The sequence below is a fragment of the Chinchilla lanigera genome, unplaced genomic scaffold (genome assembly GCF_000276665.1).
Source record: "Chinchilla lanigera isolate Chin_1 unplaced genomic scaffold, ChiLan1.0 scaffold00005, whole genome shotgun sequence".
Taxonomy (NCBI): domain Eukaryota; kingdom Metazoa; phylum Chordata; class Mammalia; order Rodentia; family Chinchillidae; genus Chinchilla; species Chinchilla lanigera.
The window spans coordinates 12,341,958-12,366,582 of NW_004955406.1; the positions used below are offsets into that span (position 1 = coordinate 12,341,958).

A 24,625-nucleotide genomic window follows, 5' to 3' on the forward strand; every position below is an offset into this window, starting at 1 on the left:
TAGCTAAGTGTCCCCTAGACAAAAGACTTCTGTCTAGCACATATAAAGAACTGAAAAAAGTCAGCCTCCCCAGTTCAAAGACCCAATCAAAAATGACACTTCTCTGATGAAGACATACAAATGGGAATTAAATGTATGAAAAATGTTCAGCATCATTGGTCATTCAAGAAATGCAAATTAAAATAACACTGAGATTCTGTCTCACCCCAGAAAAAATGGCTATCATAAAAAATCAACCTACCACAAATGCTGGCAGGATGTGGGGTAAAAAGATCCCTTCTCCACTGTTGGTGGGAGTATAGACTGGTACAACCACTGTGGAAATCAGTGTGAAGGTTCCCAGAAAACTAGGGTTGGAGGTCCCATTCAACCCAGCTATTCCTCTTCTGGGTATTTTCCCAGAAAAATTGAAAACATCATACCATAGCAATAGATGTGCACCAATGTGTATAGCAGCACAATTTGTCTTAGCTAAATCTTGGAAACAATCCAAATGCCCATCAATGGAGGAATGGATAAAAAGATATTGTATTTTTATACAATGGAGTATTACTCAGCTATAAAGAAGGATAAACTCAAGGCTTCTATAGGTAAGTGGATGCAACTAGAGACCATACTCATAAGTGAAATATATCAGACTCGCACCTGTAAACATTATAAAGTCTCCCATACTATAGTACAAGAAGCTGAAAGAGTAATTAAGACCCAAAGTGTACAATAGATATTGTGAAATGGGAAGAAACTGTTCCAAAGGAAAGAGAAACTGGGATGGGGGAAAAGAGAAATGAAGGAAGGCAAAAGGAAAATATATATATATACATGACAGTTAAGATAGTTGTGCTACTAATTTCTAGTAGTTCATTGAAAAGAAAGATTTGTGCTTATATTGTTTCATCAATTTTTCATGCCTGTATATTGTGATATGAGCAGCTACTTTGAAGATAACAGTATGTAATGTATTAACCATTGTTACTCTTACTACCTTGTTTTGAACTTTTGTATCATTGTTTTGTTTTTTTCTCTTTGAAAGAAAGAAAAAATAAAAATAAAAAAAGAAATCTGAGTTGAATTAGGTGAAGAAGGGAATTCATTATAACTTTAGAGATGAAATCTGGCTCATATCAGGACAGGAGTAGCTGACAGCAGGAAATAACTACAATAAGGAGACAGTGCAATCAGGGCTCCCTTCTGCTTTCCTTCTGCTCCTGTCTTTATGTCTATTTCTCTGAAGACCAGCATTCCCCTTCTATTTCTGAAAGTATTACTAACTACAGTTGCTGGTTTTACTCCTCACCTGTAGTCCAGTCACTCAAAGACCAATCTGTCTTTCAGTTCTACCTTCCTTGGAAAGGACCTTGATTGATTCAGCTTGAGTCAGTTGCTCATTGCAGTGCATAGAGCTGTGGTCAGGGCCCAGTTAGTTGCTCTGCATGCCCTTCTGTCCTCATGGTGGTTCTAGCAGCACTCATGTGGTGGATGGAGGAGCGATTCTTAGAGTGCTGGGTGGATGTTCCAGTAGATATCCACGTTGGTGGAAAGGATGACGCATTCAGTTAGGCTTGTCTTTCTCTCCTGTTTTTTTTTTTTTTTAAATGAGATATGGTGTACATAATTTACAACAAAAAACATAGAATTTAAATACTTAATTTGATGTTTTAATAAATGTATACCCACCCCATGAAGATATTAACTGTTCCATTACTCCAGAAAGATTCCGTATGCCTCATACAATCTACACCCTTCAAATGCAACTACAGTTCTGAATTATGCAACCATAGAATAGTTTGACCTGTTGTAGAACTTGATATGTATGCAATTAAACAATATGTACTTTTTGACCTTTTCATTCTATGTAATGTATCTGGGATTCAACCAAGTTGCTGCTTTATTAAGAAGTCCATTCTTTTCTTTTTTTTCCAGTAAAGTAATTTTATTTTTGTTTATTTATCTTTATTTTAAAGAGAAGAAAAAGACAAAAACAATAAGAAACAATAAAAATGATATAGAATTTCAATACAAGATGATAGGACATTAACAATGGTTATTATATTGAACATTGTTATCTTCAAAGTAGTTGCTCAGGTTATCAGGTAGAGGCATGCAAAACTGATCAAACAGTGTAAGCATTAATGGTTCCTTTCAATGAACTAATAGAAATTAGTAGTACAATTATCTTAGCGATCTTGTGTATATATACATATCTTTTTTTCCCTTCTTTTTTCCTCTTCCCACATTCTTTTCTTTTTTCTAAGAATATTATATGCATATATTACATTTGTTTATTCATTTATTGTTTTTTTTTTTTTTTTTTTTTTTTTTTGGTTTTTCTCTGGTACCGGGAACTGAACTCATGACCTTGCGCTTGCCAGGCAGGCGCTTTGCCGCTGAGCTAAATCCCCAGCCCCTCATTTATTGTTGATGGGCTTTGATTATTTCCAGGTTTTTGATTGTTGTGAACATTTTTACCCAAACTTATTTAGGGGTAGAGGGAAATTTCTTGCATTAAATGTTCAGATTAGAAAAGAGGAGCTCAATTTTGAGTAAGCCGAGTCAGAGGTACTCTGGGGACATTCCGAGAGTGAGACCTGGGATCCTTTTGAAGTGCAGGATACAGACATGCCCTAGCTATTTATATTTCAGTGGTCTCTAGTCTTCATGCTAAGTTAAAACTATGGGAAACTCTTCAGGTGGAGCCCAACGCGTGAGACAAGAAAATGCCTATATATTAACGCCCGAGGAGAACTGACATTTGAGGAGCAGAGGGCAGAGGAATCCTTTAAAGAGGTTAAACAGCGTGGCCATTTATCTTTGTGTCTGCATCGGGAGGCACAGGATCTGACAGACAGTCACTGCTCAGTGTGCTAAATTTAACTGAAGGGTAGAGTACCGCATTCACGGTGATTGACAGACCTTCGCACTCTATCTCCTATCCTATCCGGCAAATATATTGGGAAGAGATACGGTTTAAGGAGTCTGAAAGGCCAGAATGAGCTTGATAGATTGACGTGGGGGTGGGGAAGGAAATCCAGATGAGCTACACCTTTTCTTACCCGAGCGAGGCTGGGGAGAAAAGTCGGAAAAGATCAATAGATAAGGACAGTTTATTCAGGGCCTCGAATGGATGTCCGACGGAAGAATTTAGAGTCCGGCAGGGTAACTACCTCCCAAGCGAGGCCATCGAGATGCAGGGGTAGGGCGTGACTCATGACATTTCCTTGTGGGAAGTGAACTCTGGAGGCAGTGGCGCTGGTGACAGTGTCTGTGGTCAGCTACGATAAGTGCCTTCCACCCGGCTTTGTCATCGTAGCTATTTGGAAAGAAGCGTTGCTGCCAGCTGATGGCGATTGGGGTCCAGTCTCCGACCCAGGGTTGCAACTTTGCTGTTAGCCTCGGCAGAAGAAGGTAGAGGCGGTGGCATCTGGCCACAGCTGGGAGGCAGTGCGGGCGCGCCCAGCCGGGGCTGTAGGTCCGGGACGCGGGCGGGGCGGCCGAGGGGCGGGGCGCGGAGGGGCGGGCTGTCTGGGCGCCAGGCCACGCCCCTCGCCCGCGCACGCGCTCTGTGGGGCTGTTAGCTGTCAGGCGAGGAGCTGCGGGCCAGCGGCTGCATCCGTCATCTGCTCCCGGACCCGCGCTCTGATCCCAGCGCCGCGACGTCCGTGAGGGCAGCGCGGCCCGGCTCCTGGCCAGAGCGCAGAGGCGAACAGGGACCCGTGGGCAGCTGGCCGCGCAGGCAAGATGGGGAACAGGGAGATGGAGGAGCTGATCCCGCTGGTGAACCGTCTGCAGGACGCCTTCTCGGCGCTGGGACAGACCTGCCTGCTGGAGCTGCCACAGATCGCCGTGGTGGGCGGCCAGAGCGCGGGCAAGAGCTCGGTGCTGGAGAACTTCGTGGGCAGGTGAGCGCACAGGGCGCGGGGTGGGGGCGCAGCCCAGGGGTGACCCTGCCCCAGGCCGTTGGACTCTGGCCGGGCGGCGAGAGCCGGAGCGTGGACCCGGGGCTGCGGCCGAATGCGGGGCAGAGCGGCGCTGGCAGCGGGACGGGCGGGGTCCTCCCTGCTCCGGGCATCCTCCATCCCCGCCCCCTGCCTGGTGGCCCCCCTGTCTCCCTTTCATCCTGCGATACAAAGCCATTTCCTCCCGCTCCTCCGGCTGGGGAGCCAGGGGAGGGGTCCACCCCAGGACCGACTTCCCCCGCCTGGCGCGCGCCAGCCCTGGGCAGCCTGGATGCGTACGCGCCGGGTGCTTTCCAGACCTCTTCTCTTCGGTTTCCCGGCTCAACATCCTCCTCCTTTTCCTGTCACCCTCCCCGAGGCTCTCTGCCAGGCTGTGGGGTTTCATCCCCCGACCCTCCCCCCTTGCAGTGATGCTTTCTTCTCATCCTGGTTCTCTGATCCTCTCAGTTGTGTACTGTTCCAGACCAGCGTCGCCTGTCCCTAGCTGGGAAGGCGGGGTGCGAGGAGAAAGAAAACGCTTGTTGTGCTGAAGCTTTTTCTAGAGATTCTTCCCTACCATTCTCCTCCCTGGAAAGTCGAAGAATAAAATTGGTGTGTTTGCTTGTGCGCCTATTCACAGCTCTAGGCATGTGTCCTGGAACCCGAGGCACAGACAGCCAGGGGGTAGACGTGGACTTGTGTGGTCCAGGTGCCATGTCATTCCTGCATCATCTCAGGACTGACCAGCATCTTTCTCGCACTCTCTCGGTGCCCCCTCCCCCAGCATCCTCTTCCGTTCCGTGAGCTCTTATTTGCCCTGCAAGTCTTCAAGGTAACATTTTGAATCCAAATTGTTCTTAGGCTTTCTTTATGACTCTTAATACAGAAAAAGCTAAAGAATTAATTTTTAAAATCAGGAACCAACGTTTATTCTACTGAGCAGTTCACAAAGGATTAAGTTACCTTAATGGCCTTGCCCGAAGAGTGCAGACATTTACTAAGAAACCCATTTAGAAGCACCATGAAAGCCGAAATGTGTTTCCTAGTAGTAAACCAGGTAGAAATGTACAGAAGCTGAGAGTGAGCTGGAGAGGGACGATCCAGAGATTGTACTTTATTCTTTATATTCGGCATGTGAGTGACTTGCACAGCAAAAGGTTCCTGTTCGTGTTTTTTTTTTTTTTTTTTTTTTTTTTTTTTGTTAGTGCTTGGTGATGTGTAAAATGTAGAGCTGGATATTCCCACATCTTTTTTTTTGGGGGGGGGTCTTAATATTCATAAGGTGCATATTTTTTCTCTCAGATGCTTCATCTGTCAGATGGTTCTCTTTATTTCTCATCTCTCTCAAGAACGATACAGATAACCTAAGAAGTAAAATTGGTGACAATTGTCTGCTATTCTTGCTTTATTAACTTAATCACTTTGCCTCTGTCTTATAATCTATTAATGATTAATGGAAAAAGTGACAGTGAAGCATTTTGCCTACGTCATCTTAGACTTCTGGTGAAGGGGTAGATTTGATTAACTGCATTTGTTTTTTAAACAAATACTTAAAGATTGAAATTTTAAGTATTTTAAGTATAACTACCATATTTTCATATTTACTTGGGTGAACTTACCTTCTAAGTGCGTTATTCGTGGCCAGAGCTTTTGGACTTAATGTGAATATTATGCACATATCTCAATTCTACTCTCCAGATTTGTAAATTCTAAGTCTTATTAATGCTATAATAAAATTGAGCACATTCCCCCTTACTAGCTATATTTTTTTCTAATGAGAATTAAAAAAAATGAAAGAGATACAGAAGAGTAAAATATTTAATCTTGAACATTTTTCATGGTGGGATGAAAATGGGAACGTTATAAATATAAAAACCAGAGCACTTAACAGAATGTACTAGGAATTTGTTGTATTTTAAAAGTTCTACCAATAATTAATTACTGTTAGAATGATAAAGCAAAGGAAGAAAAGAGAGGGAAAGCTTAATTAGCAAATATGTAAAGACTTCATTACCTGTAGAGGTGGCACTTGCCTAGCAGAGCTTATATATTAAGGAGAAAACTTAATTAGAAAGGTCATTTGACTTTAATAAAGATTTCAGTCATTGAATTATTGAGGAGTCTAATTTCTAATTATAACCCAACCTTAGGGAAAACGAAGTTCTCTATTTTGATAAAAGATTCAGCTGAGGCAAAAGAAGAAAAAACAGTATTCACATTGCACTGAAACCTTTTAACTTTTTCTTTATTACCCAAAGATTTTGCATTAAATATAAAATCCTTTTAAAAAAAAGATTTAGCTTTTTACATGTAGCTGTTTTCATTTAAAGACCATGGCCAAATGTGCAATTCTCGAGTGTAGTCATAAAACAAGGGGTCATTGCTTGTGTAAATTGTTTGCTCATGATTATTGCATTTAGTGCTAACTACATCTTTTTCTCTCAGATCATTTGCTTAAACTGATTTTCTTAAACACCACTGAATGAATTTGGATGTGACTGTGTTTACTTCATTTAACTGTAGCTATAAAAACCAATTTTTGGTGACAAGTCTGAGATTGTTATGAATAAAATGAGTCATGAATGAACTACTTGTTTGTGATTTTCTTGCTGAAGTGATGAATTTACATATTAATGTGATATAGTATGAGTAACCAGATTGTTCTTTTGGTTGCTCATGATGATGAGCTATACGCTGGCAACAAGAAGCAGCTTAAGGCCTAATGAATAGAAGCTGAGCTCCATGGTTTGAATATAGGATTTCACTAGTTGGCTTGATTTGGCCCGTTGGCTTGTTTTGTATATGGAAGAAATGAATGTATACAATTGCTTGTGTGTATATGCAAATATACATATATATGTGTGTATATGTGTATTTATAGGGCAGTGATGGTAATAATAGTTAACATTTACTGAGTATTTGCTACATGTCAGCTAATATGCTGGATTCTTTTACATAGATAATCTCTTTAATCATCATAAAACTCCAGAGAGATAGGTACTGTTCGTGAGTTCCATTTTACTGAAGAGGAAATTAAAATTTAGGAAATTTGAGTAACTCATTCATTGGCTAATTTAACATAAAATAATAGTGGATTGAGGCTTCAACACAAGATATTCAAGCCCAATAATCCATGCTCCATAATCCATTGCCCCTCCATACTGAGATTTACCAACTCCTATGGTAAGTACTTTCAACTTCTTCCTTGCTGCTATATAGACACTGTTTATGTAAATAAGAGACTATTCTATTCATAATTTTATTCATATTCATTTGGCATGTCTATCTGACCTCACTTTGCCAAGGATTTGAGGTAATCCTTTAGGCTGAGGCATTGTTAGTTAAAAGAAAATATTTTTCTTTACTATGGTAGCCATTCTTTAAGAGGACTCCAAAATGTAATTGGGTTAAGTATGTGTTTAGAGTGTATATAGCTTGTTTACAGAGGTGCTAAGTGAAAACAGTACTAGTTGCTAATGTGAAAATGTTTTTTAATGATACACTTGTTAGAAACATTAGTTCTTCAAGGCTAATTATATAGGCAGAAGACTCCACATTGTCTTATTCTAGCCTGAATGCTAGATAGAGTTTCAATTCTGCACAGACACAAATGTTTTGGGGTTAATGGTTAAAAAATAAAAGAATCGAAAGTATGGACTTTTTTATTCAACAATGAATTGGTAGAACTTGAAATCATACAGCTGTTTTTTTTTGCTGAATTAATACTGTATCATATATGTTATCACAAATATATACATGGTAGGATTTAATTACCACAAGAAATTTAATTTCTGTTTGTATTAATAATGTTTGAAAAGCACCTATAAAACTGGACTGGATAGAATATCTCTGTTTTGGAATTTACTTACACACTTGACTTAATGCAAAAAAATGCTCTGGACTTAAGAATGAAATTGGTAGGCAGTCATTCAGAACATTGGAAGAATGGAAACAGTGTTTAACAGGGTAGATTATTGGTAGTGTTGGGGGGAGACTAGTGGGTTCTCTATTAATGGAATCTGTGTTGAGTGTATCATTTTCCATTATTGTAACAGAATACCTGAGGCTTGGAATTTTATAAAGAAAAGAAGTTTACTTAGCTCAGAGTTCAAAGATTGAAGTTTTAAATAGCATAATGTGGTGATGAGGGCTTCATAGCAGATGGCATCATGGCGGGTACATATGCCAGAGATCACATGGTAAGACAGGAAACCAGAGTGAACAAGAGGAAGGGCCCATCTTACTCTTGTTAGTAACAACCTATTTCAACTACACAAGGTCCCACAAGAACAGCATCCATTCTTTCTAAGTGGAGAGCCTCCAAAGACCTTAATCACCTTCCAATGGAGCCTGCTTCTTAATGGTCCCACCACCTCTTCATGTGGTCACACTTCTAACTCTTATTGGGCAAACCACATTCAGTCCATTGCCATATATCAGACATTTATCTCACTCAGTACCTTTTGCTAAGGGTAATAAATGGAGTTAAATTATGCGTTTTTACTTATTATTATGATCTAATTTAATTTTAAGAGGACTATAGGCTGCTAGCGAGAGGTGATTTTTTTTCTCTTACCAGAGTCAAAAGAACCCCGAGTAAATATATCATACAGAATAATCCAATTTAACTTTCTAGGGAGCTGAAGTTTTGCTGTTGTCCCAGTCTAAGTGTGTTTTGCAATTTCTCAGACATTCAACATTGATTTAAAAATCCAAAGAATTATGTTATATGAACCACGTTTTTATATGGTGGAAGGAAGAAGGTGGCCAACATTTATTTAACACTTATGGTTGGCAGGCATGGACTCTATCATACGTTTCCCATATCTTCTATTTCTTACCTGTTTTCTCATCCCCATGCCAATGGGGGAGGCAATGCAAGGCAGCTCATTTACCTAGGATCACATGGCAGTAAGTCACCAAACTGGGGATTAGACTTGGATGCGACTCCTATTGGTATTCTCGATAAACATGGGCACATAATGTCAGTCAGCACATATGATATTTGTTGAGTTCTAAGTATACTGGGTAAAAATATACAAGGAAGTACAAACATATAGAAGCTGATGTGTATGAAAAGAGAACTGTCAGGATAAGTATGAGGCTGCAACTTTGAAGTGAATGTGTAAAATGAAAGCAGTTGGCTCTCCTGCAAATTAACGGGGGTAAAAATTTACAGAAATTATTTTTTTAATATAATGAAAACCCCTGAAAAACTGCAGTTCTGAAACAAAACTGTGATGAAAAGGAAAGCAGGCATATAAGAGTTTCCAGCGTCACTCGGCAGCCAGTGTCATGTTAGCCCAAGGCTGCCTGCATTGAGTATCAATGTCAGAGTAGGGAGGAGCTGGTCTGTGTCTCAGTGTCTGACTTGAGAGCAAGCCCTTGGATTTAGCCTGTCGCTTTATCATAAAGAGATACTGTATATGGGAGAGGGCTGAGAGAAGAGTAGAAAGAAAAACAGGGGAGAGATTAAAGGTATAACCAAAGGTCAGGAGGCCATAGCTCAGTGGTGGAGCATTTGCCTAGTATGCTCATGGCCCTCAGTTCAGTCCCAGGCGCTGAAAAATATTTTAAAATATAATATATCTTATGTAGTTGTGCTTAATTTAGTTTATATTTAACATATATATTGAATATATATTTCAATATATAATTTCAATGTATAATTATATATTGAATATATTATATATAATATATATATTATATATACATATATAATATATATATACAAAACTGGATTCAATGAAGGTTAATTGGGAGTAGGATGCAGTGGATCAGACCAACTGCTTTATAAGGCCTGCCAAGACACAAATACATCTGTTTCATTTTTCAGGGATAGGCATTTAATTAAAAGTAGTGAAATAAATCAAAAGGGAACAAATGTGTGGGAAAACACTCCAAAGGCAAACCTGGAATGTTTACCACGGGGAAGGGCATGTAAAGAAATTGTGACACTCAACAGTGTGTATTTCATTAACCAACAATCATTTCTAACAAATCAGAAGGTTTATTAATGTCACATCAATGATGTTTTGTGTCTGTGGTCATAGGGAATTTAGTTTTTCTTTATCAGAAACAAGAACTGGCATTTCATTAGCTTTGTGTAAGACACTCCTCTGCCTTACATTTTGCTAACTTGCTAGAGCTACTTTAGGATACAGAGAAACCAAGAGATATGCCCAAGGTCAAAAAAAAAAAAAAATCAGAGCTGAGTTTGGAACTTGGTGTTCAGCTCTGGGAGCCCGGCATCAGTTCATCATCATCCCTTCCTCCTCCTATTGTTTTTCAGTGCCTCCCCCACCCCCACTCCCCTGCCTCCTCCTTTTTCCATCCGTGTACAATATTGGACCAGTCCTTGTCCCTGATATTCTCCTGTGTCACTGCTCTTGGTAGCGGACTACCAGTCATATAACACTGCTCTTGTCCACACAGAGTAGTGATTGTATACAAGGAGCAGTATTTTTCTCAGACATAGATCAGATAATTTTCTAAAATAGTGTGCTCTTGAGTAAGGTGTGGGCTTTAGGCAACAGAGGGGCCCAGGAAAAGACTAAATGAGATATTGGGTGTTTGCACACATTATTAATATTTACTTACCAGGTGAGCATTAGTTTCTTTCTTTCTGTCTTTCTTTTTTTTTTTTTTTTGGTACTGGGAATCAAGCTCAGGATCTTGTGCTTGCTAGATACGCGCTTGTGCTGCTGAGTTATATCCCCAACCCAAGGCATTAGTTTCAAAGTTGTCCCTGAGATGGTCACTGATAAGCCTTGTTTATTTTATTTTATTTTATTTTTTTTTGGTTTTTTTGGTTTTTCTCTGGTACCGGGAACCGAACTCACGACCTTGTGCTTGCCAGGCAGACGCTTTGCCGCTGAGCTAAATCCCCAGCCCCAAGCCTTGTTTAAACTAAGGCAATTTTCTACAAAAGTTGCATATGAAGAAATGAATTAATTAAATGGAAAGAATGGATGAGGTTTTAGGTAAAATAGATGTCTATTTGTATAGCAAATCTGTATCCTTCACTTTCCTCTTTCATATTCTTACTTTTTTTGCATGTGAATTCTTAGGGTAACACATCATTGCAATAGAAATTATTTTAATACTTAACTTCAACAAAATTAATATTGTATAAAATGGTTCATATGTTAATTGATAACAAAGACAGAGGAGTTGGTAGGGGAAAAGATGACAGTATATTTGATCCCTGAATTATATGAGTGAGACAGGAGTACTTTAGATCTTGTTTTGTCTCCTTAGCCCTAGGGAAAAATATCTGTTTTCAAGGCTTTAAAGTTGAAACCTTGTGGTGTTTGTGATAGTATGTCATTTTCATTTCCCACTGCTTCAAGGTTATTCTGTAGTCCGGAATAACACGCATACATGTAGGAAGTAGGTAAGGCCTCTGAAGAACTCTGTTGCTTATTGTTTCAGTGGCTTGGAATTGAAAGAAAAGAATCCATTTACTATTCTTGTCTATGGTGTTTGTTTTCTTAGGTTTCCTCCGAAGCACATATTTGAAAAGGAGTCATCGCATTATGGTGATAGAGTACAGGGTTTGCTGGTTGGTGTTTGAGTCCCACCTCTGACTCTTGCCAGTAGCCAGTAAGGGATCCAGCCTCTCTGGGCCTACTTTCCTCACCTGTGAAATAGGGATAACAGGCTTCATTTAAAAAATATGTGTTTGAATTCTAAGTAAGAGGATATCAGGTGTCTGACCCAAAATATGCATTCCACAAATAATAAGTCTTAGTTTAAAGCTTTTATTTAGACAGATTATTTTCTGAATATTTAAAAAAGAAAGTTAATTTATGAACAGCAATAGATAGTAATGTATATTTGCGGAGTCTTCATTTTGTGAAGATTGGAAAATTAAAGTTGCACCAAAACACTAACTTTTAGACCAGGCTAACTTAGAGAGTGTATCTGGATCTTTTTCAGAGAAAACTTTCCCCACATTTAGTATTATCACAGTGTATATTTTCTTTGAATAGATATGTGCAACATAAATCCTATTTGTATACTCTTCCTTCCCAGGAGTTACAGGTGAATTTTTCATTTATTATTTCATTAATCTTTTAAATTTTGCAGAGTGGACAGTGAAAGAATATGTTATTAATTTTTATAAATGAAGAATATTAAGCTAGAAAAAAGTTAAGTACCACGCTAGGAGTCACTGGGTGAACACTAGAGCAATGAGCATAAAACAACTAATAACATAGATGTAATAGAATTAGGATGAATTTTGCTGACTTTTTAAAGACATTTTAAAGACTTTCACTTAGAGAATAGATTTTAAGGTTTTTGATTCTGTGATATGAAGTAAACCATTGTTAGCATATGCCTTTCCTGCGGCAATGTGAGATGAATTTGCAGAAAAAGAGGAGACAGAAAAGGGAAAAGCACCTGAGGAAGTACAGCTGGAGAAGCAGGACTGCTTAGCAAGACTATGGGCTGAGCCCACGGGGCAGGAAAGATTGGCAGCCAAGGGATTGGGGGGGTAGGATGTTAGCACTTGAAAAAAAATTTTGTAGTGGTTGTTGAAATAATATACAGTGACTATTTTCAGTGGAAGGATTTATATTCTGCCTTAATTGGCATTCCCTCAACTTTTTAACCATCAGTTTTAGCTCTTGAGGAGTGAATTTCATTAGGAATTCTGTTATCTTTGTGTTACTAGATATTCTTAGAAGTTTACACAAGACTAGTTTTGGGTGTCTAATGTTAGTGGGGGTGTACAACTTTGTGTGTTTATCTGTTTATGTTTTCTGATTAATAAAACTGAGACCTATTCTTTTCATATGGTGAAAAGAAAGGAAAATCCCTGCCATCTGCATTCACAGATCCTAGCATTCATGGCTACCTGGGAACAACAGTTGTGCAGTGAGAGTTTTTTCATTCTCATCTAGAAATACTGATATGCTAAATAGTGCAGTCCTTGTGCATTCACTTTAGGAAACTTTGCTTAGTCTGCTTACTTAATCCTGAAAAGAAATACTGTGCGAAATTGAGAGCACTTGATTCGGACTGTGTTTTTTGAATACTGTATTTTTCCCAGGGATTTTTTTTGAGTCAGTGAGGAGCGGAAGTGGTGGAGGGATCCTGAATCTCTTGCTTGAAGAGCAAGATGGGGAGGGGAGGAAGCGGAAGTTCTACTTCCTTGAGTGTCTACTATGTTGTAGGGAGGTAGGAGGAAGGAAGAAGGAGTCTTCCTGCTGCAAGAATTAGGAGTTGGTTTGGGGTGGATTTGGTTTACACCTGTGGGAGGTCCTCCCAGTGTATTTGCTGAAGAAACAGCTCAAGGAAGCTGTACTGGCATGGTGGGGAACAGAACTGGTCTTCCTCAGTGCTCTGACGGGTAGGTCTCTCCTCAGTTGTCCTTATATACGCTTTATTGCACAGGTGTCTTACTATTCAGTTGGTTGCCTCTTCTGTCTGCCCAACTATCTGCAGCCTCCTTGAAGTCAGGAGCTGAGTCTCCTTTGTCATTTTCTGTCATGCAGTTCTAGCATACAGCAGGAGCTAAGTAAGAGCTATGTGATTCTGTACAAGTCATTTACCCAAGGTGAAAGCTGCCTTCTTCAACCACAGATTGGTAGAGAATAGTGGAGGAGTTGGATTTTTCAAAGTGTGATTCGTTACCTGCTACTGGGACATGATATTAACTTAATTGGTTTTGATAACTTTAAAAAAGTGTCAGATTACATCCTAGGTAGCAGTGACAAGTATTGTTTTGTGAAACTCTTGCGTTAGTTGTATGTTTATACAGTAAGTCCCTGATTTATGAACTCTCAAGTTTCAAACTTTCACAGATTCAAACAGACCTCGTATTAGGAATATTCCTAGGAGGGGCTGGGGATTTAGCTCAGCGGCAAAGCGCCTGCCTGGCAAGCGCAAGGTCGTGAGTTCGGTTCCCGGTACCAGAGAAAAACCAAAAAAAAAAAAAGGAATATTCCTAGGTATGAGTAAATTGCAGAAGTAGCTCATGTGTGTACTGGACGCTGACACACAGTGGTGCTGTTGTGTGCTTACTGTACAGTGCAATAGTATACAGTAGTACAGTGTTCACTCAGAGCCCAGGATGTCCAGAGGCAAGAGGAAAAGCAGTGGTGATGTGCACGGGACTGCTAGGATGTGCAAAGCAATAACCATGGAAACAAAGGTGAACATAATTGAGATCTGGACCGATGTGAAAAGATGGTAGACATTGCTTGTTCTCATAACATGAATGGTTCATCCACTGGCAGAATTCTGAAGAACAAGGACAAGATCATGAAACATGTGTAGTGTACTGTGTCAGTGAAGTCACTTTGTCAGACTTGTGAGAAAATCTGAGTTACAAACGTTCTCCCGAAGTGGAACTTGTCAGTAAATCAGGGTCTTACTGTGTATGCATACTAGGACGCAATATAAAATGTATTTCCTGGTGTGGATCATAAACAACTTAAAATTGTTGAATGCTTCTGGGCCAGATTAAATCCAACATACTTCTACTTTTTTATTTGATGATTTGACATGCAAGTGGTGGGACATATCTCTTTATTAAGCAGACACAATTCACATTATACCATACTGTTCTGATAAGATGAGTTAAAATGGATATAATTTTATTAATTTTGTCATGTGAACTGTCTTTTAATTGGAAAAGTAATATATATATATAAAATAAAAATTTAGACATTCCAAAGATGTGTACAATAAAAATTATCTTTTTCCAGCTGAGATTTCTTAAGATGTTTCATTTACCTTCATGCCTGGTAAATAACTTGTGCATTTATGTTTTCATTATATGAAATTTATTTTACTTTTGAAGACAGAAATTGTAATAAACTTGTTTGTAAGTAGGTGATAAAGCCGATTGAGAAAGGTTATGTTTGAAAGTTCTATTAGCAGGTGGATTTGTTCATTCACTGAGTCCTTTACCAAGAATCATACTTTGATGCTCCACTCTATGCCAGAAATCATGCAAGGCTCTCTGTATGCAGCCACTGCTTCAAAGAATTTGATGACCCAGTAGAATCTGATATGTTTGGTGCTATTATTCCTGGGTAACCGGGCTAACAATTTTTTTGTATCGGGAATTGAACTCCGGACCTCACGCTAGCCAGGCATGTGCTGTGCTACTGAGCTGTATCCGCAGCCCCAGGCTAACAGTTCTCATAAGAGGCATTTGTTAGAAAAAAGTTAGTTGGGAAAAGCTGCTATCTTCACATATTTGAGGAGCTGTGAGTTGGAGAGGGCTAAGATTGATCTATATGTGTTTCCAGGAGACAGAATTAGAACAAATGGGTAAGAGTTGCAGGCAGACAGATTTACACTTCATATAAGGGTCACTGTTCAACAATATAATTAAAAAATAAAATGGGCTGCCTGCAAGGCAGTAAGCATTTTATTACCAAAGAGTAGAGACAAGATTGGTGACTAGCTTGCTGCTAGTGCAGTGTAGTTGGGAAGAGCTTGAGCAAAAGTGCTGTGAAGAGTCCTTTGCTACTTATAGTACATGATTTGTCTTAGTGACTGTCAGAGAGGAACTTGAAGTGTATGTTTTCTATTGGCCATCTCTAGGTAAACAAGAAACGACAGATACATAAATCCATTAATACCTCCCTGGGGCCAGCCCTTTCACACCTTCCAAAATACTCGCAGATATTAGTGTATGAATGCAAAGAAACTGGAATATCTCATGGAATGGCTGCTTCCATGAAGCAGCTGTGGGTAAGGATGTTTAGAAGAAAACTGTATTTATTTTTTGAAAACAAGAATTGATTTTATCCTACAAACCCACTTATTGTAGTAGCATACCTCTTTAGAAAGATATTTAGGTCCACTTTTGGTCCTTTATCATCAATTCCACCTCCATTCTGTTGTAAGCTCTTCACACATGGATAACTCAGAAACATCCTGCTCCTTGTTTCCTCTACTGCTTGTTAAGCTATGCCACGGGAATATTCCTGCTCTCAGGCACATCTTCCGAACACAGTTTTAACGTCTTCCCTTTCAAGAGTCTTCAGTTGCAGCCTCCTTTTCATCTATACTTGGTTTTCAAAACCTCCCACCTGTCCAGCATTTGCTTCTCACTCCTTCCCTGTGTGCTTTCATCTCACTTTTCTCAGTTTTTCTGTGTGTGCAGTGGTCATTTCTCATTACACAGGCGCAAGCAGGGGCTGAGCAAAGCATGGTGTCTCGTGATCAAAAGGAATTCATAGTCAACCTATACGCAAGTGCCTACTTTGTGAAAAACACTGTGATGGGGTATAAAGGTAGTTAAGATATTTTCCCTCAACATAAGTGGATGGAGATTTGCATAGACTGTACTCTAGAACCTGTAGAATGTTGAGAAGAATTCAAAGTGAACGCACTCTGAAAAGCCACACTGTGTGGCTTCACATCCCAGCTCTGCCATGTCGTAGCTTGTTCTCAGACATCATCTAATTTTTCTGTGCCTCAGCTTGCTTATCTGTACAATGGGGTAATAGTAGTACCCACCTCATAGGTAACTTAATAAATATAAAGCACTTCAGACAGTGTCTGTCACATAATAACAATGATGTGTTTATGATTATTATTATTGAGGACTGAAATTGATACAGAATTTGGGTAGTTTTACAAGTCCAGTGTTCTGAATGACCCCAGAAAAAGACCACATGTCTTTGGAAAAGCTAAGAAAGATTTTATGAAAAGAGTTAGGATTTAAAATGGACATTAAGAAGTGAGAAGTTGATGGCTCAGGATGGGTCTAGAGGGACTCCATTCCTCTTTGCCAGCTCTCTCCCACCATTCCCCTCTAGACACCAAAACCACATGGAAAATTCTTTGTTCTCTATGTAGGACCATTAAAATTAAGAATTGGTACTTAATTCGGGAAGCAGTGAGGGACTTTGAAGGTTTGTGAGCTATGTTGTGGCACGCCCACATTCAGATTTTAGAAAGATGAAGTTGCTCACACATTTACTGTAGCATATATACATAAGGGCAACGGACAGCACACTGGCAGGAAATAAGTGACCTGATCATGTTGGGAGTTTGATTTAGCATGTTTACAGATGGAAATGGAAATGGGGCATTTCAGAGGAGTCTGACCACCAGTGGTGGGTGAAAGAAAGCGAGAGAAAGAAATCCAAAACTATCCCAAATTTTCAGTGGGTTCCTAGATGAACGGTAGTAAACTTCATAGAAACAAGTAAATTTAGAGTTGGAGGGAATGCATCCTCCCTCACTTCCAGTAAACCAGATCCTTCCTCTACCACCAAGTTCAAGACCATCCCTGAACCACTTCATCTGACTGTACTGTACTGTATGTCTGTCCGTACTGACTGTGACCTTATCTAATGTCCTCCTGATTTAGTTCCACACTGTTTAGCACTGGAATATTTCCTGTTGTTTCATTAACGTTAGCTTTTGGCCTCTGTGGCAGATTGCAAACTGTTTAATTATTATTTTGAACAATATTATTTTAGGTACATTACACACTGAATGTATCTTCCCAATTTCATATGTTGAAGCCCGGTGTAACTGAGTTTGGAGATTGGGCCCCCTAAGGAAGTCATTAAGATTAAAGAGGTCATGTGGGTGGGGCTTTGATCCGATAAGGTTAATGTCCTTGTAAGAAGCCATGCCAGGGAGCTCATTTCCTGTGGACATACAAAGAAGAGGTCATGTGTGCATCCAGAGGGAAGGCAGCGATCCACAAGTTAGGAAGAGAGCCCTACGAGACACCACATTGGCTTGATCTTGATCTTGGACTTCTAGTCTCCAGAACTGTGAGAAATACACTTGCGTTGTTTAGCTACTCAGTTGGTGATATTTGGCTATGGAAGCTTAAGCAGACTAAGAGAGGTACTTAATTTTTATTGTTGTCACAAAGCTGTTGATCTGACTTAAATTGGTTGAGAGTAAGGATCTTGAAGTAAGAGACTTGTTTTACACTTATGAGAAGAAATTGATTGTCTTGATAAGCTCATGTTTTTAGCGCATGTGCCTTAGTTTATGAGCTATCCCTTCTCTCACCTGTACTTCTCCTTCCATTTTCTTAATGACACATATCTGCTTATGATTCTCCCAGCTTAGCCTCTGCCTGATTCAGCTGTTTCTTTGGCTTTCCCTCCCTCCAGGACCATCACACAGCTCTCATGCAGGAACCAAATAGATTTGAATGATGAGGGATAATGATACCCAAAGACTGGTCTATTCCAGTTTCTCCCAAGGCAAGTACGTGAATACCTCCAGGAACTTGTCAAATAAAGATTCCAGGGCTTCACCATGAAGGCCGACTCAGTGGATCTGGCACTGAGCCAGAGAATTCTGTGTTTTTCCAAGACTCTCCCCTTGCTCTTGATAAGCAGTCACATATGGGAGCTGCTAATCACTGCATTCACGATTTCTGCAGCTGTGGATAAGGAAGGCAATGCATTTTCCTTCTCCCTCAGTGCACTGAAACTGCCCTTGCCAAGGTCATGCCAAGCAGCTTGATTAACTTTCCAAATATGTCTGAAATTGGTCATCTCTGCCTAGTTCCTATAACTACCTACTTAATTCACGTTATTGACATTCATCTTCTGGACTATAGAAAGAGACTTTTAACACTTTCCCGATGTGTAACCCCCCAATCTAACTTCCTACAGTTTAGATATAAGCTACAGTTTAGATATGAAATGTCCCACAAAGATTCATGTGTTAAAGCCTTGGTTGACAGCCTATGGTGCTAATGAAAGGCGGTAGAACCTTTAGGAGATGGGGGCCTCATGATGATGGTTAAGCTTGATTGTGTCAACTTGATTGGCTTAGACTCTTCCCAGAGGGGAAGACTTTGGGTATTATTTTTGGTCCTGCATCTTTCTCTGGTGCTGCTCCCCTGGTCTTCTCCCTGACCACCATGAACTATGCAGCTTTGCTCCACCATCCCTCTGCTATGATATTCCTGCCTTGGAGCCTGCCAACCAGAGATTGAATCCCCTGAAACCATAAGCTAAATTTTAGCCCCTCCTCCTTTAAATTGTGGGTGTTGGGTGCTGTGCTTGTGCAATGGAAAATTTGACTACTAAAGGAAATTGATACAGAGCAATGGGAGCCATCCTGTGACCATACCTGACTATGAAGTTTACAAGGCTTTAGAACTGGTTTGGAGGAGGACTTTGGAAAGATTCGAATACATGGTCTAGGGAAGCCTTAGAATACTATAAGGAGAGGCTGACAGGTGATTCTGATAGGAGCACAGAAGACCACAATATTGACATGAATTTAGACAATAAAGGGTAAGCTTAGGAGGTTTCAGTTGGAAACAAGGGCTCCACTGGCAATTGGAATATAGGCCATGTGGTGGATTGATAACTGATGGTCAACTTGTAACACCAAGCTGTTCAGTCTCCTGGAGATTGGTCAACCACTTAACACCCAGGTGAACTGAACCAGTGTGGTGCTGGGTGTCGGGGGCATACCTCAGGATTGTTGCCTGCAACATAAAAATGAGAACTGGAGAGGAAGAAGCTAAGTTATTAGGGAAGCTGTAGGGAGCTGTTGGTTTTCCTGGAGGAGCTTTTCATGCTGACTTTCCTGATGAACTTGGCTGTTCTCATTGGTGGAGGAACTCAGGACTTTGTCACTCAGAATGGCTACGGTTCACTTTGGGAGAACTCTGGTCCTGATGGTGCACTGTTCAGTTTCCTGGAGAAGCTTGTCATGCTTGCTTTCCTGATATAGACTCGGCTGATCTCATAGTGGAGGAGCTCAGGATCTTGTTGCTGTGGTACCTTTTGGGGGATCTCTGGTTTTTACTTTCAGCAGTGCTTCCTGACTCCAGTGTGGATCCCTCAGCCTGCTAGCATAGATCCTTCATCCTGATGGCACAGAGTTTCTAGCTTCCACCACTGACCTTTGGGCCTTCCCAATGCAGATCCATGAAACAAGCCTGCATGAGACATTGTCATGGGTCTTGACCTCCATTTGGATTTGTGGGGGGCATTGTCATGGGCTCTAGGTCTTCAGCTGGACTCATGCAGGACATGACTGTGGGATTCAGGCCCTCAGCTGGATTCTTTTGGTCTTCAGTGTATGGACAGATTTCCTGCACTCTCTTTGTATACAACTCTTTGGGTGACTACTATACAATAATTCTATAAGCTATGTGTCCTGTGTTAAATTTTTACTCTCAAACTACAAAACCTCAAACTGCAACAGGCCATATACCTTGTACTCTGGTAGAAAAATTGCTTACATTTTTCTGATGTCCTGAGGCTTTACAGAAGACTGAGATTCAGGTGACTGGACCAATTGATCTGGCAGAGAAAGTTTCAGGACAGCTCAAGATTCAGACTATGGCATGGGTACTCCTGGCTGCTTTTAGCCAGATGAATAATGGGAATTGGAAACAAAATGCAAAGCAGAAAAATTTGAAGAACTTAAAATTTTGACCCTAAAGGAAACATATGTAAAGTTGGGGCCAAAGGAACTATGGCTGCTAAAGAGACTAATGCCACTAAAAAGAAGCCAAGTACTTTAAACATGGAAAAGAAGAAAGATGCTTTGAAGGCATTTCAGAAATCAGCAGGACCCCACTCATCACAGGTGCAAAGTTGTAAATTGTAAGCCTTTCATATGAGAAGAGTCTCTAGGATGCTTACTCTTGATGGATCTTCTAAGGAATTTGTTTCTTGTGATTCATTTCACTGAGTTCAGCTATCCATGTACTCAGAGAGCACTGGAGCCCTGTTCCAATGGAGGCAGGCTACTACTCTGGCTCCTGGCAGTTGTTTTTTTTGAGACAAGGTCTCGTCATGTAGTTCAGGCTGGCTTTGAGTTCACTATGTAGTCCAGGCTGGCCTTGAACTCATGATAATCCTCCTGCCTCAGCCTTCTGAGTGCTGGGATTACATGTGTGCTTCACCACACATGGCTGGCAGTTCTTGACATTGTCTAAGTGATGCTAGTTTTACTGGCATGCAGAATGCAAGATTTGTGGGGTCAGCAAGGCTTTTATCCAGATTAAAAGAAAACCTGGGAGGCCAGACAAAGAAATCCCTGAGAGGGCAATGTGTGAAGCTGTGGGAATGAAGCTGAAGGTGTTGTGGAGATACCAGGAAGTTGAAGGCACCAGGAACGTGGAAGGTTTTCTGAGGAAAGCTGCAGGCTGTGAGTGGAGCCAGCCAGAGAGAGGTAGTGTGAGCTGGTGTAACTAGCAAGGCCACAGGAATGGGGCCATTCAACTCCTCTGGAACTCACATTTTGTAACCATGTACCTCAGATGCTGGATATGGAGCTATAGAACTTAATTTTTGCCCTTCTGAACTTTGGTCCTTCTTTGTTCTGATTCTGTCTTAATGCCCTATTCTTCCCTTTTAGAATAGAAATGTTTCCCCTGTGCCATTATATCTTGGAATTATGTAACTTGTTTTTTATTTTAATGGAGGTTCACAAGTAAGGGTTTGCCTTGAGTCTCAGCATAGATTTTGATTGAGAGTTTCAAAAAATGCTGGAACTTTTGATTCTTTGAGGAAGGGATTATTATATTTTTGGTTGTATACAATATAGCTGTATCATATTAGGTGGAATTAGAACCTTGTGTTGATTTGGGGATTAAGTATGGTTTAAGGAGATGTGTTTGGATTTCAAATTGACAAGGGGTGGAATGTGAGGATTAAACTTTGTTGTGGTCAACTTGATTGGCTTGGAAGATACCCAGAGGATTGGCAGAGCACACCTCTGGTTGTGTTGGAGTGGATCACATACGCTGTGCAGCTGCTTAGCTCATGGTAGCAGGGGACCAACACTAGAGAGGAAGGGACAAGAGACCAAATGAGGAAGTGTCTGGTCTCTCCTTTTTCTCTCTGGTGCCGCTCCACTGCTGTGCTTTCCAAACACCATGAACTAAGCAGCACTGTTCTGCCACACCCTTTCCCCATGACATTCCTGCCTTGGAGCCAGCCAACCATGGACTGAATCCCTTGAAACTATGAGCCCAGCTAAATCTCTCCTCCTTTAAGTTATGAATGTCAAGTATCATGTCCCAGCAATGGGAAAGCTGACTGATACAATAGTGGAAGGAAGTTAGGTTATTGGGGGTGTATACTTAAAGGGCATACTGGGATCCTGGTCCCTTCCTCTATTTGCCTCCTGTCCACCATGAGGTGAACAATTTTCCTCCACTATGTGCTACTGCTATGACATATTGCTTTACTACAGGTCCCAGAGTAAGAGCTAAGTGACCATAGATTACACCGTTGAGATCATGAACCCAAATAAACCTTTTCTCCTTTAAGTTGATTTATCTTAGCTATTTTGTCACAGTGACAGAAATTCAATATGAAACTGAAATTCTGAAATCTGAAATTCAAATTAAACGATCTTACTGTCTTGGTGGAAACTTTTCAACTTCTAATGCCAACAGCCTAAAACCTAAGCTTCTTGGTGTTACATACACTTGCATCAGATCTGTTTTTGTTTACTCTGGTTGTATGCTATGCTTGGATACACTGACCACAGTTTCATTGCCTTTATGCAAATGGACCCCAGTATAGGAGTAACATTATGGCTCTTTATCAGACTTTTATTACCTTTAACTTGCGTTTCCTCTGGGAAGCTTCAACTGCCTCCCACATGCTTGTCTCTCCTAGGTTATTTGTCCCTTGTCGACACCCATAATTCTCTGAGCATTTCTCTGTTGTTATTCTTACTACATTGTATTAAATTATGTTTCTTTTCTTTTCTTTTCTTTTCTTTTTTTTTTTGTCTTTTTGAGACAGGGTCTTGCTATGCAGTTCAGGTTGGCCGTGAGCTCACTTTGTAGCCCAGGCTGGTCTCAAGCTCATAAAGATCCTCCTGCCTCAGCATCCCGAGTACTGGGATTGCAGGCATGCACCACCACACCAGGCAAATTATCTGTTTCTACGAGCAAATCATGAACTTCTAAAGGGCAAAGTCTCTTATTTATCTTGACTTCTAGTACATAGCAATTTCTAAATAAATATTAAATGAATTAATCAACAAGCAGAGTGGTTTCAGTCTTTGTTACACCTGATTTATTTGTGACATATAATGATGTGCAAATATCCACTGAGTGCCAGGCACTATGTTCAACACCAGAATGGTACTGTATTAATGTGAGTAACCGAGTATGTGTGAAAGCACATATTCCTTGTCATCGCGGAGCTTGCCGTCTACTGGAGACCCACAGTTATCAGATGAGAAACGCACATTTATAAATCAGCCTAGATGCCATGATAGAAATGATCAGCATATAGGGATAGAGGCTGTTAAGAGAGGAACATATTTATTGATTGGTCTGGAAGGCCTAGCTCATCAGGTGACAATGTAACAGAGTCAGCCATGAGAAGTGCAGGAGAAAGCATTCCTTTTAGAAGGAGTAGTATGTGGCAAGGCTTTAAGGTGTCCCAGAGCTGTGTGTTGGTAAAATGTAAGGTAAAGTACTGTCACTGGAGCTTAGTGGGAGAGAGGGAATATGTATGATGAAGGAAGGTAGCAGAGGTAAGATTTGTTGGTGCCAAAAATAGGTTTATAGTTTATCCAGTGAGGATAGTGACATAATCTGATTCACATTTTATTTTTTTTATTTTTTATTTTTTTTGGTTTTTCTCCGGTACCGGGAACCGAACTCATGACCTTGCGCTTGCCAGGCAGGCGCTTTTGCCGCTGAGCTAAATCCCCAGCCCCTGATTCACATTTTAGAAAGATCACTGTATGTCAGTGCTTGCTCAGACAGTAGTCACTACCTCATGTAGTTTTTGTAGCTAATGTTTCTGATAAGCTGGCTTTTCAATTTTATGTAATTTGAATAACTTTAAACCTACATTTAAAAGCATGATGGATTTTGTTTTTGGAAAATTTATGTCTGATTTGCTAGATGAAGCCACATTTTCAGTTATACATTGTATAAACTTTACATATGGATCACATATTTCTGATGAAAGTTTAATATTCAAGTTGAGATGTGCTGTAAGTATAAAGTGTGTACCAAATTTCATACATTTGCTATGACAACAGAACAAACTGTCTTTTTAATGATTTTTTATATCGCTCATATATTGGAATAATTATATTTTTAAGAGGCTGGGTTAAATAAAATATATTGTTAAATTTAGTATTTCTTGTTTCATTTTGCTTTTTCTAATGTGACTCCTAGAACATATAAATATATTTATGTGGCTCATATTCCCATGCACCAGAATTGCACTAATTAATGTGAGGTCAATGGACAAAGTAGCAGGAGAGAAATGGTTTAGGACTCTTTTTGCAGTTACCTAGAAAGTGGTGATGAAAATGGAGAAAAGCATATGTGCATGTCTTATAAGTATATTTATCATGATTTGCTGATCTGGATAGGGAACGAAGGAATAAAAAATGACTCATGTTTTTAACTTGTTGCCTGATGGGCAATTGTTACCTTTTCTGAAAGTGGAAAGAAAAAGTTGGCAGTTGAACATCAACAGTATGGATTTGGGTGTGTTATAACCTGTAAGACATGCAGGTGATTGGATGTTAAGGGGATGGGGAGCAGAAGAGTTGAACTGAATATATTATTTAGTAGTTTTCAATGTATCATTGATATTTATTTATTTATTTGTCCGGCGCCGTTTTAGTAAGAACTTAGTCGCAAATGAGTCAGCTCTCAATGTTTATTATGTACAGCGCTGTTGGATCTGACAAGATCCTCCACCCTCATCTATCCTTCCCTTCTCTCCCTT

The 24,625-nt window shown here is 40.1% G+C and overlaps 1 protein-coding gene across 5 annotated transcripts in view; it reads left to right on the plus strand.

Annotated features, from left to right (window-relative positions):
- Positions 1–3,525: 3,525 nt before the first annotated feature.
- Positions 3,526–24,625, plus strand: part of Dnm3 (dynamin 3) — a 535,700-nt gene continuing 514,600 nt past the window's right edge. For 3 of the 5 annotated variants that reach the window (XM_005374856.2, XM_005374854.2, XM_005374855.2), the window contains exon 1: positions 3,527–3,896. In XM_005374856.2, coding sequence (XP_005374913.1) covers positions 3,736–3,896 — 161 coding nt within the window. In that variant the 5' untranslated portion in view covers positions 3,527–3,735. Of the gene's footprint in view, positions 3,897–24,625 lie in introns of all 5 variants that reach the window. The other 2 variants (XM_005374853.2, XM_005374857.2) reach the window with 2 other exon arrangements.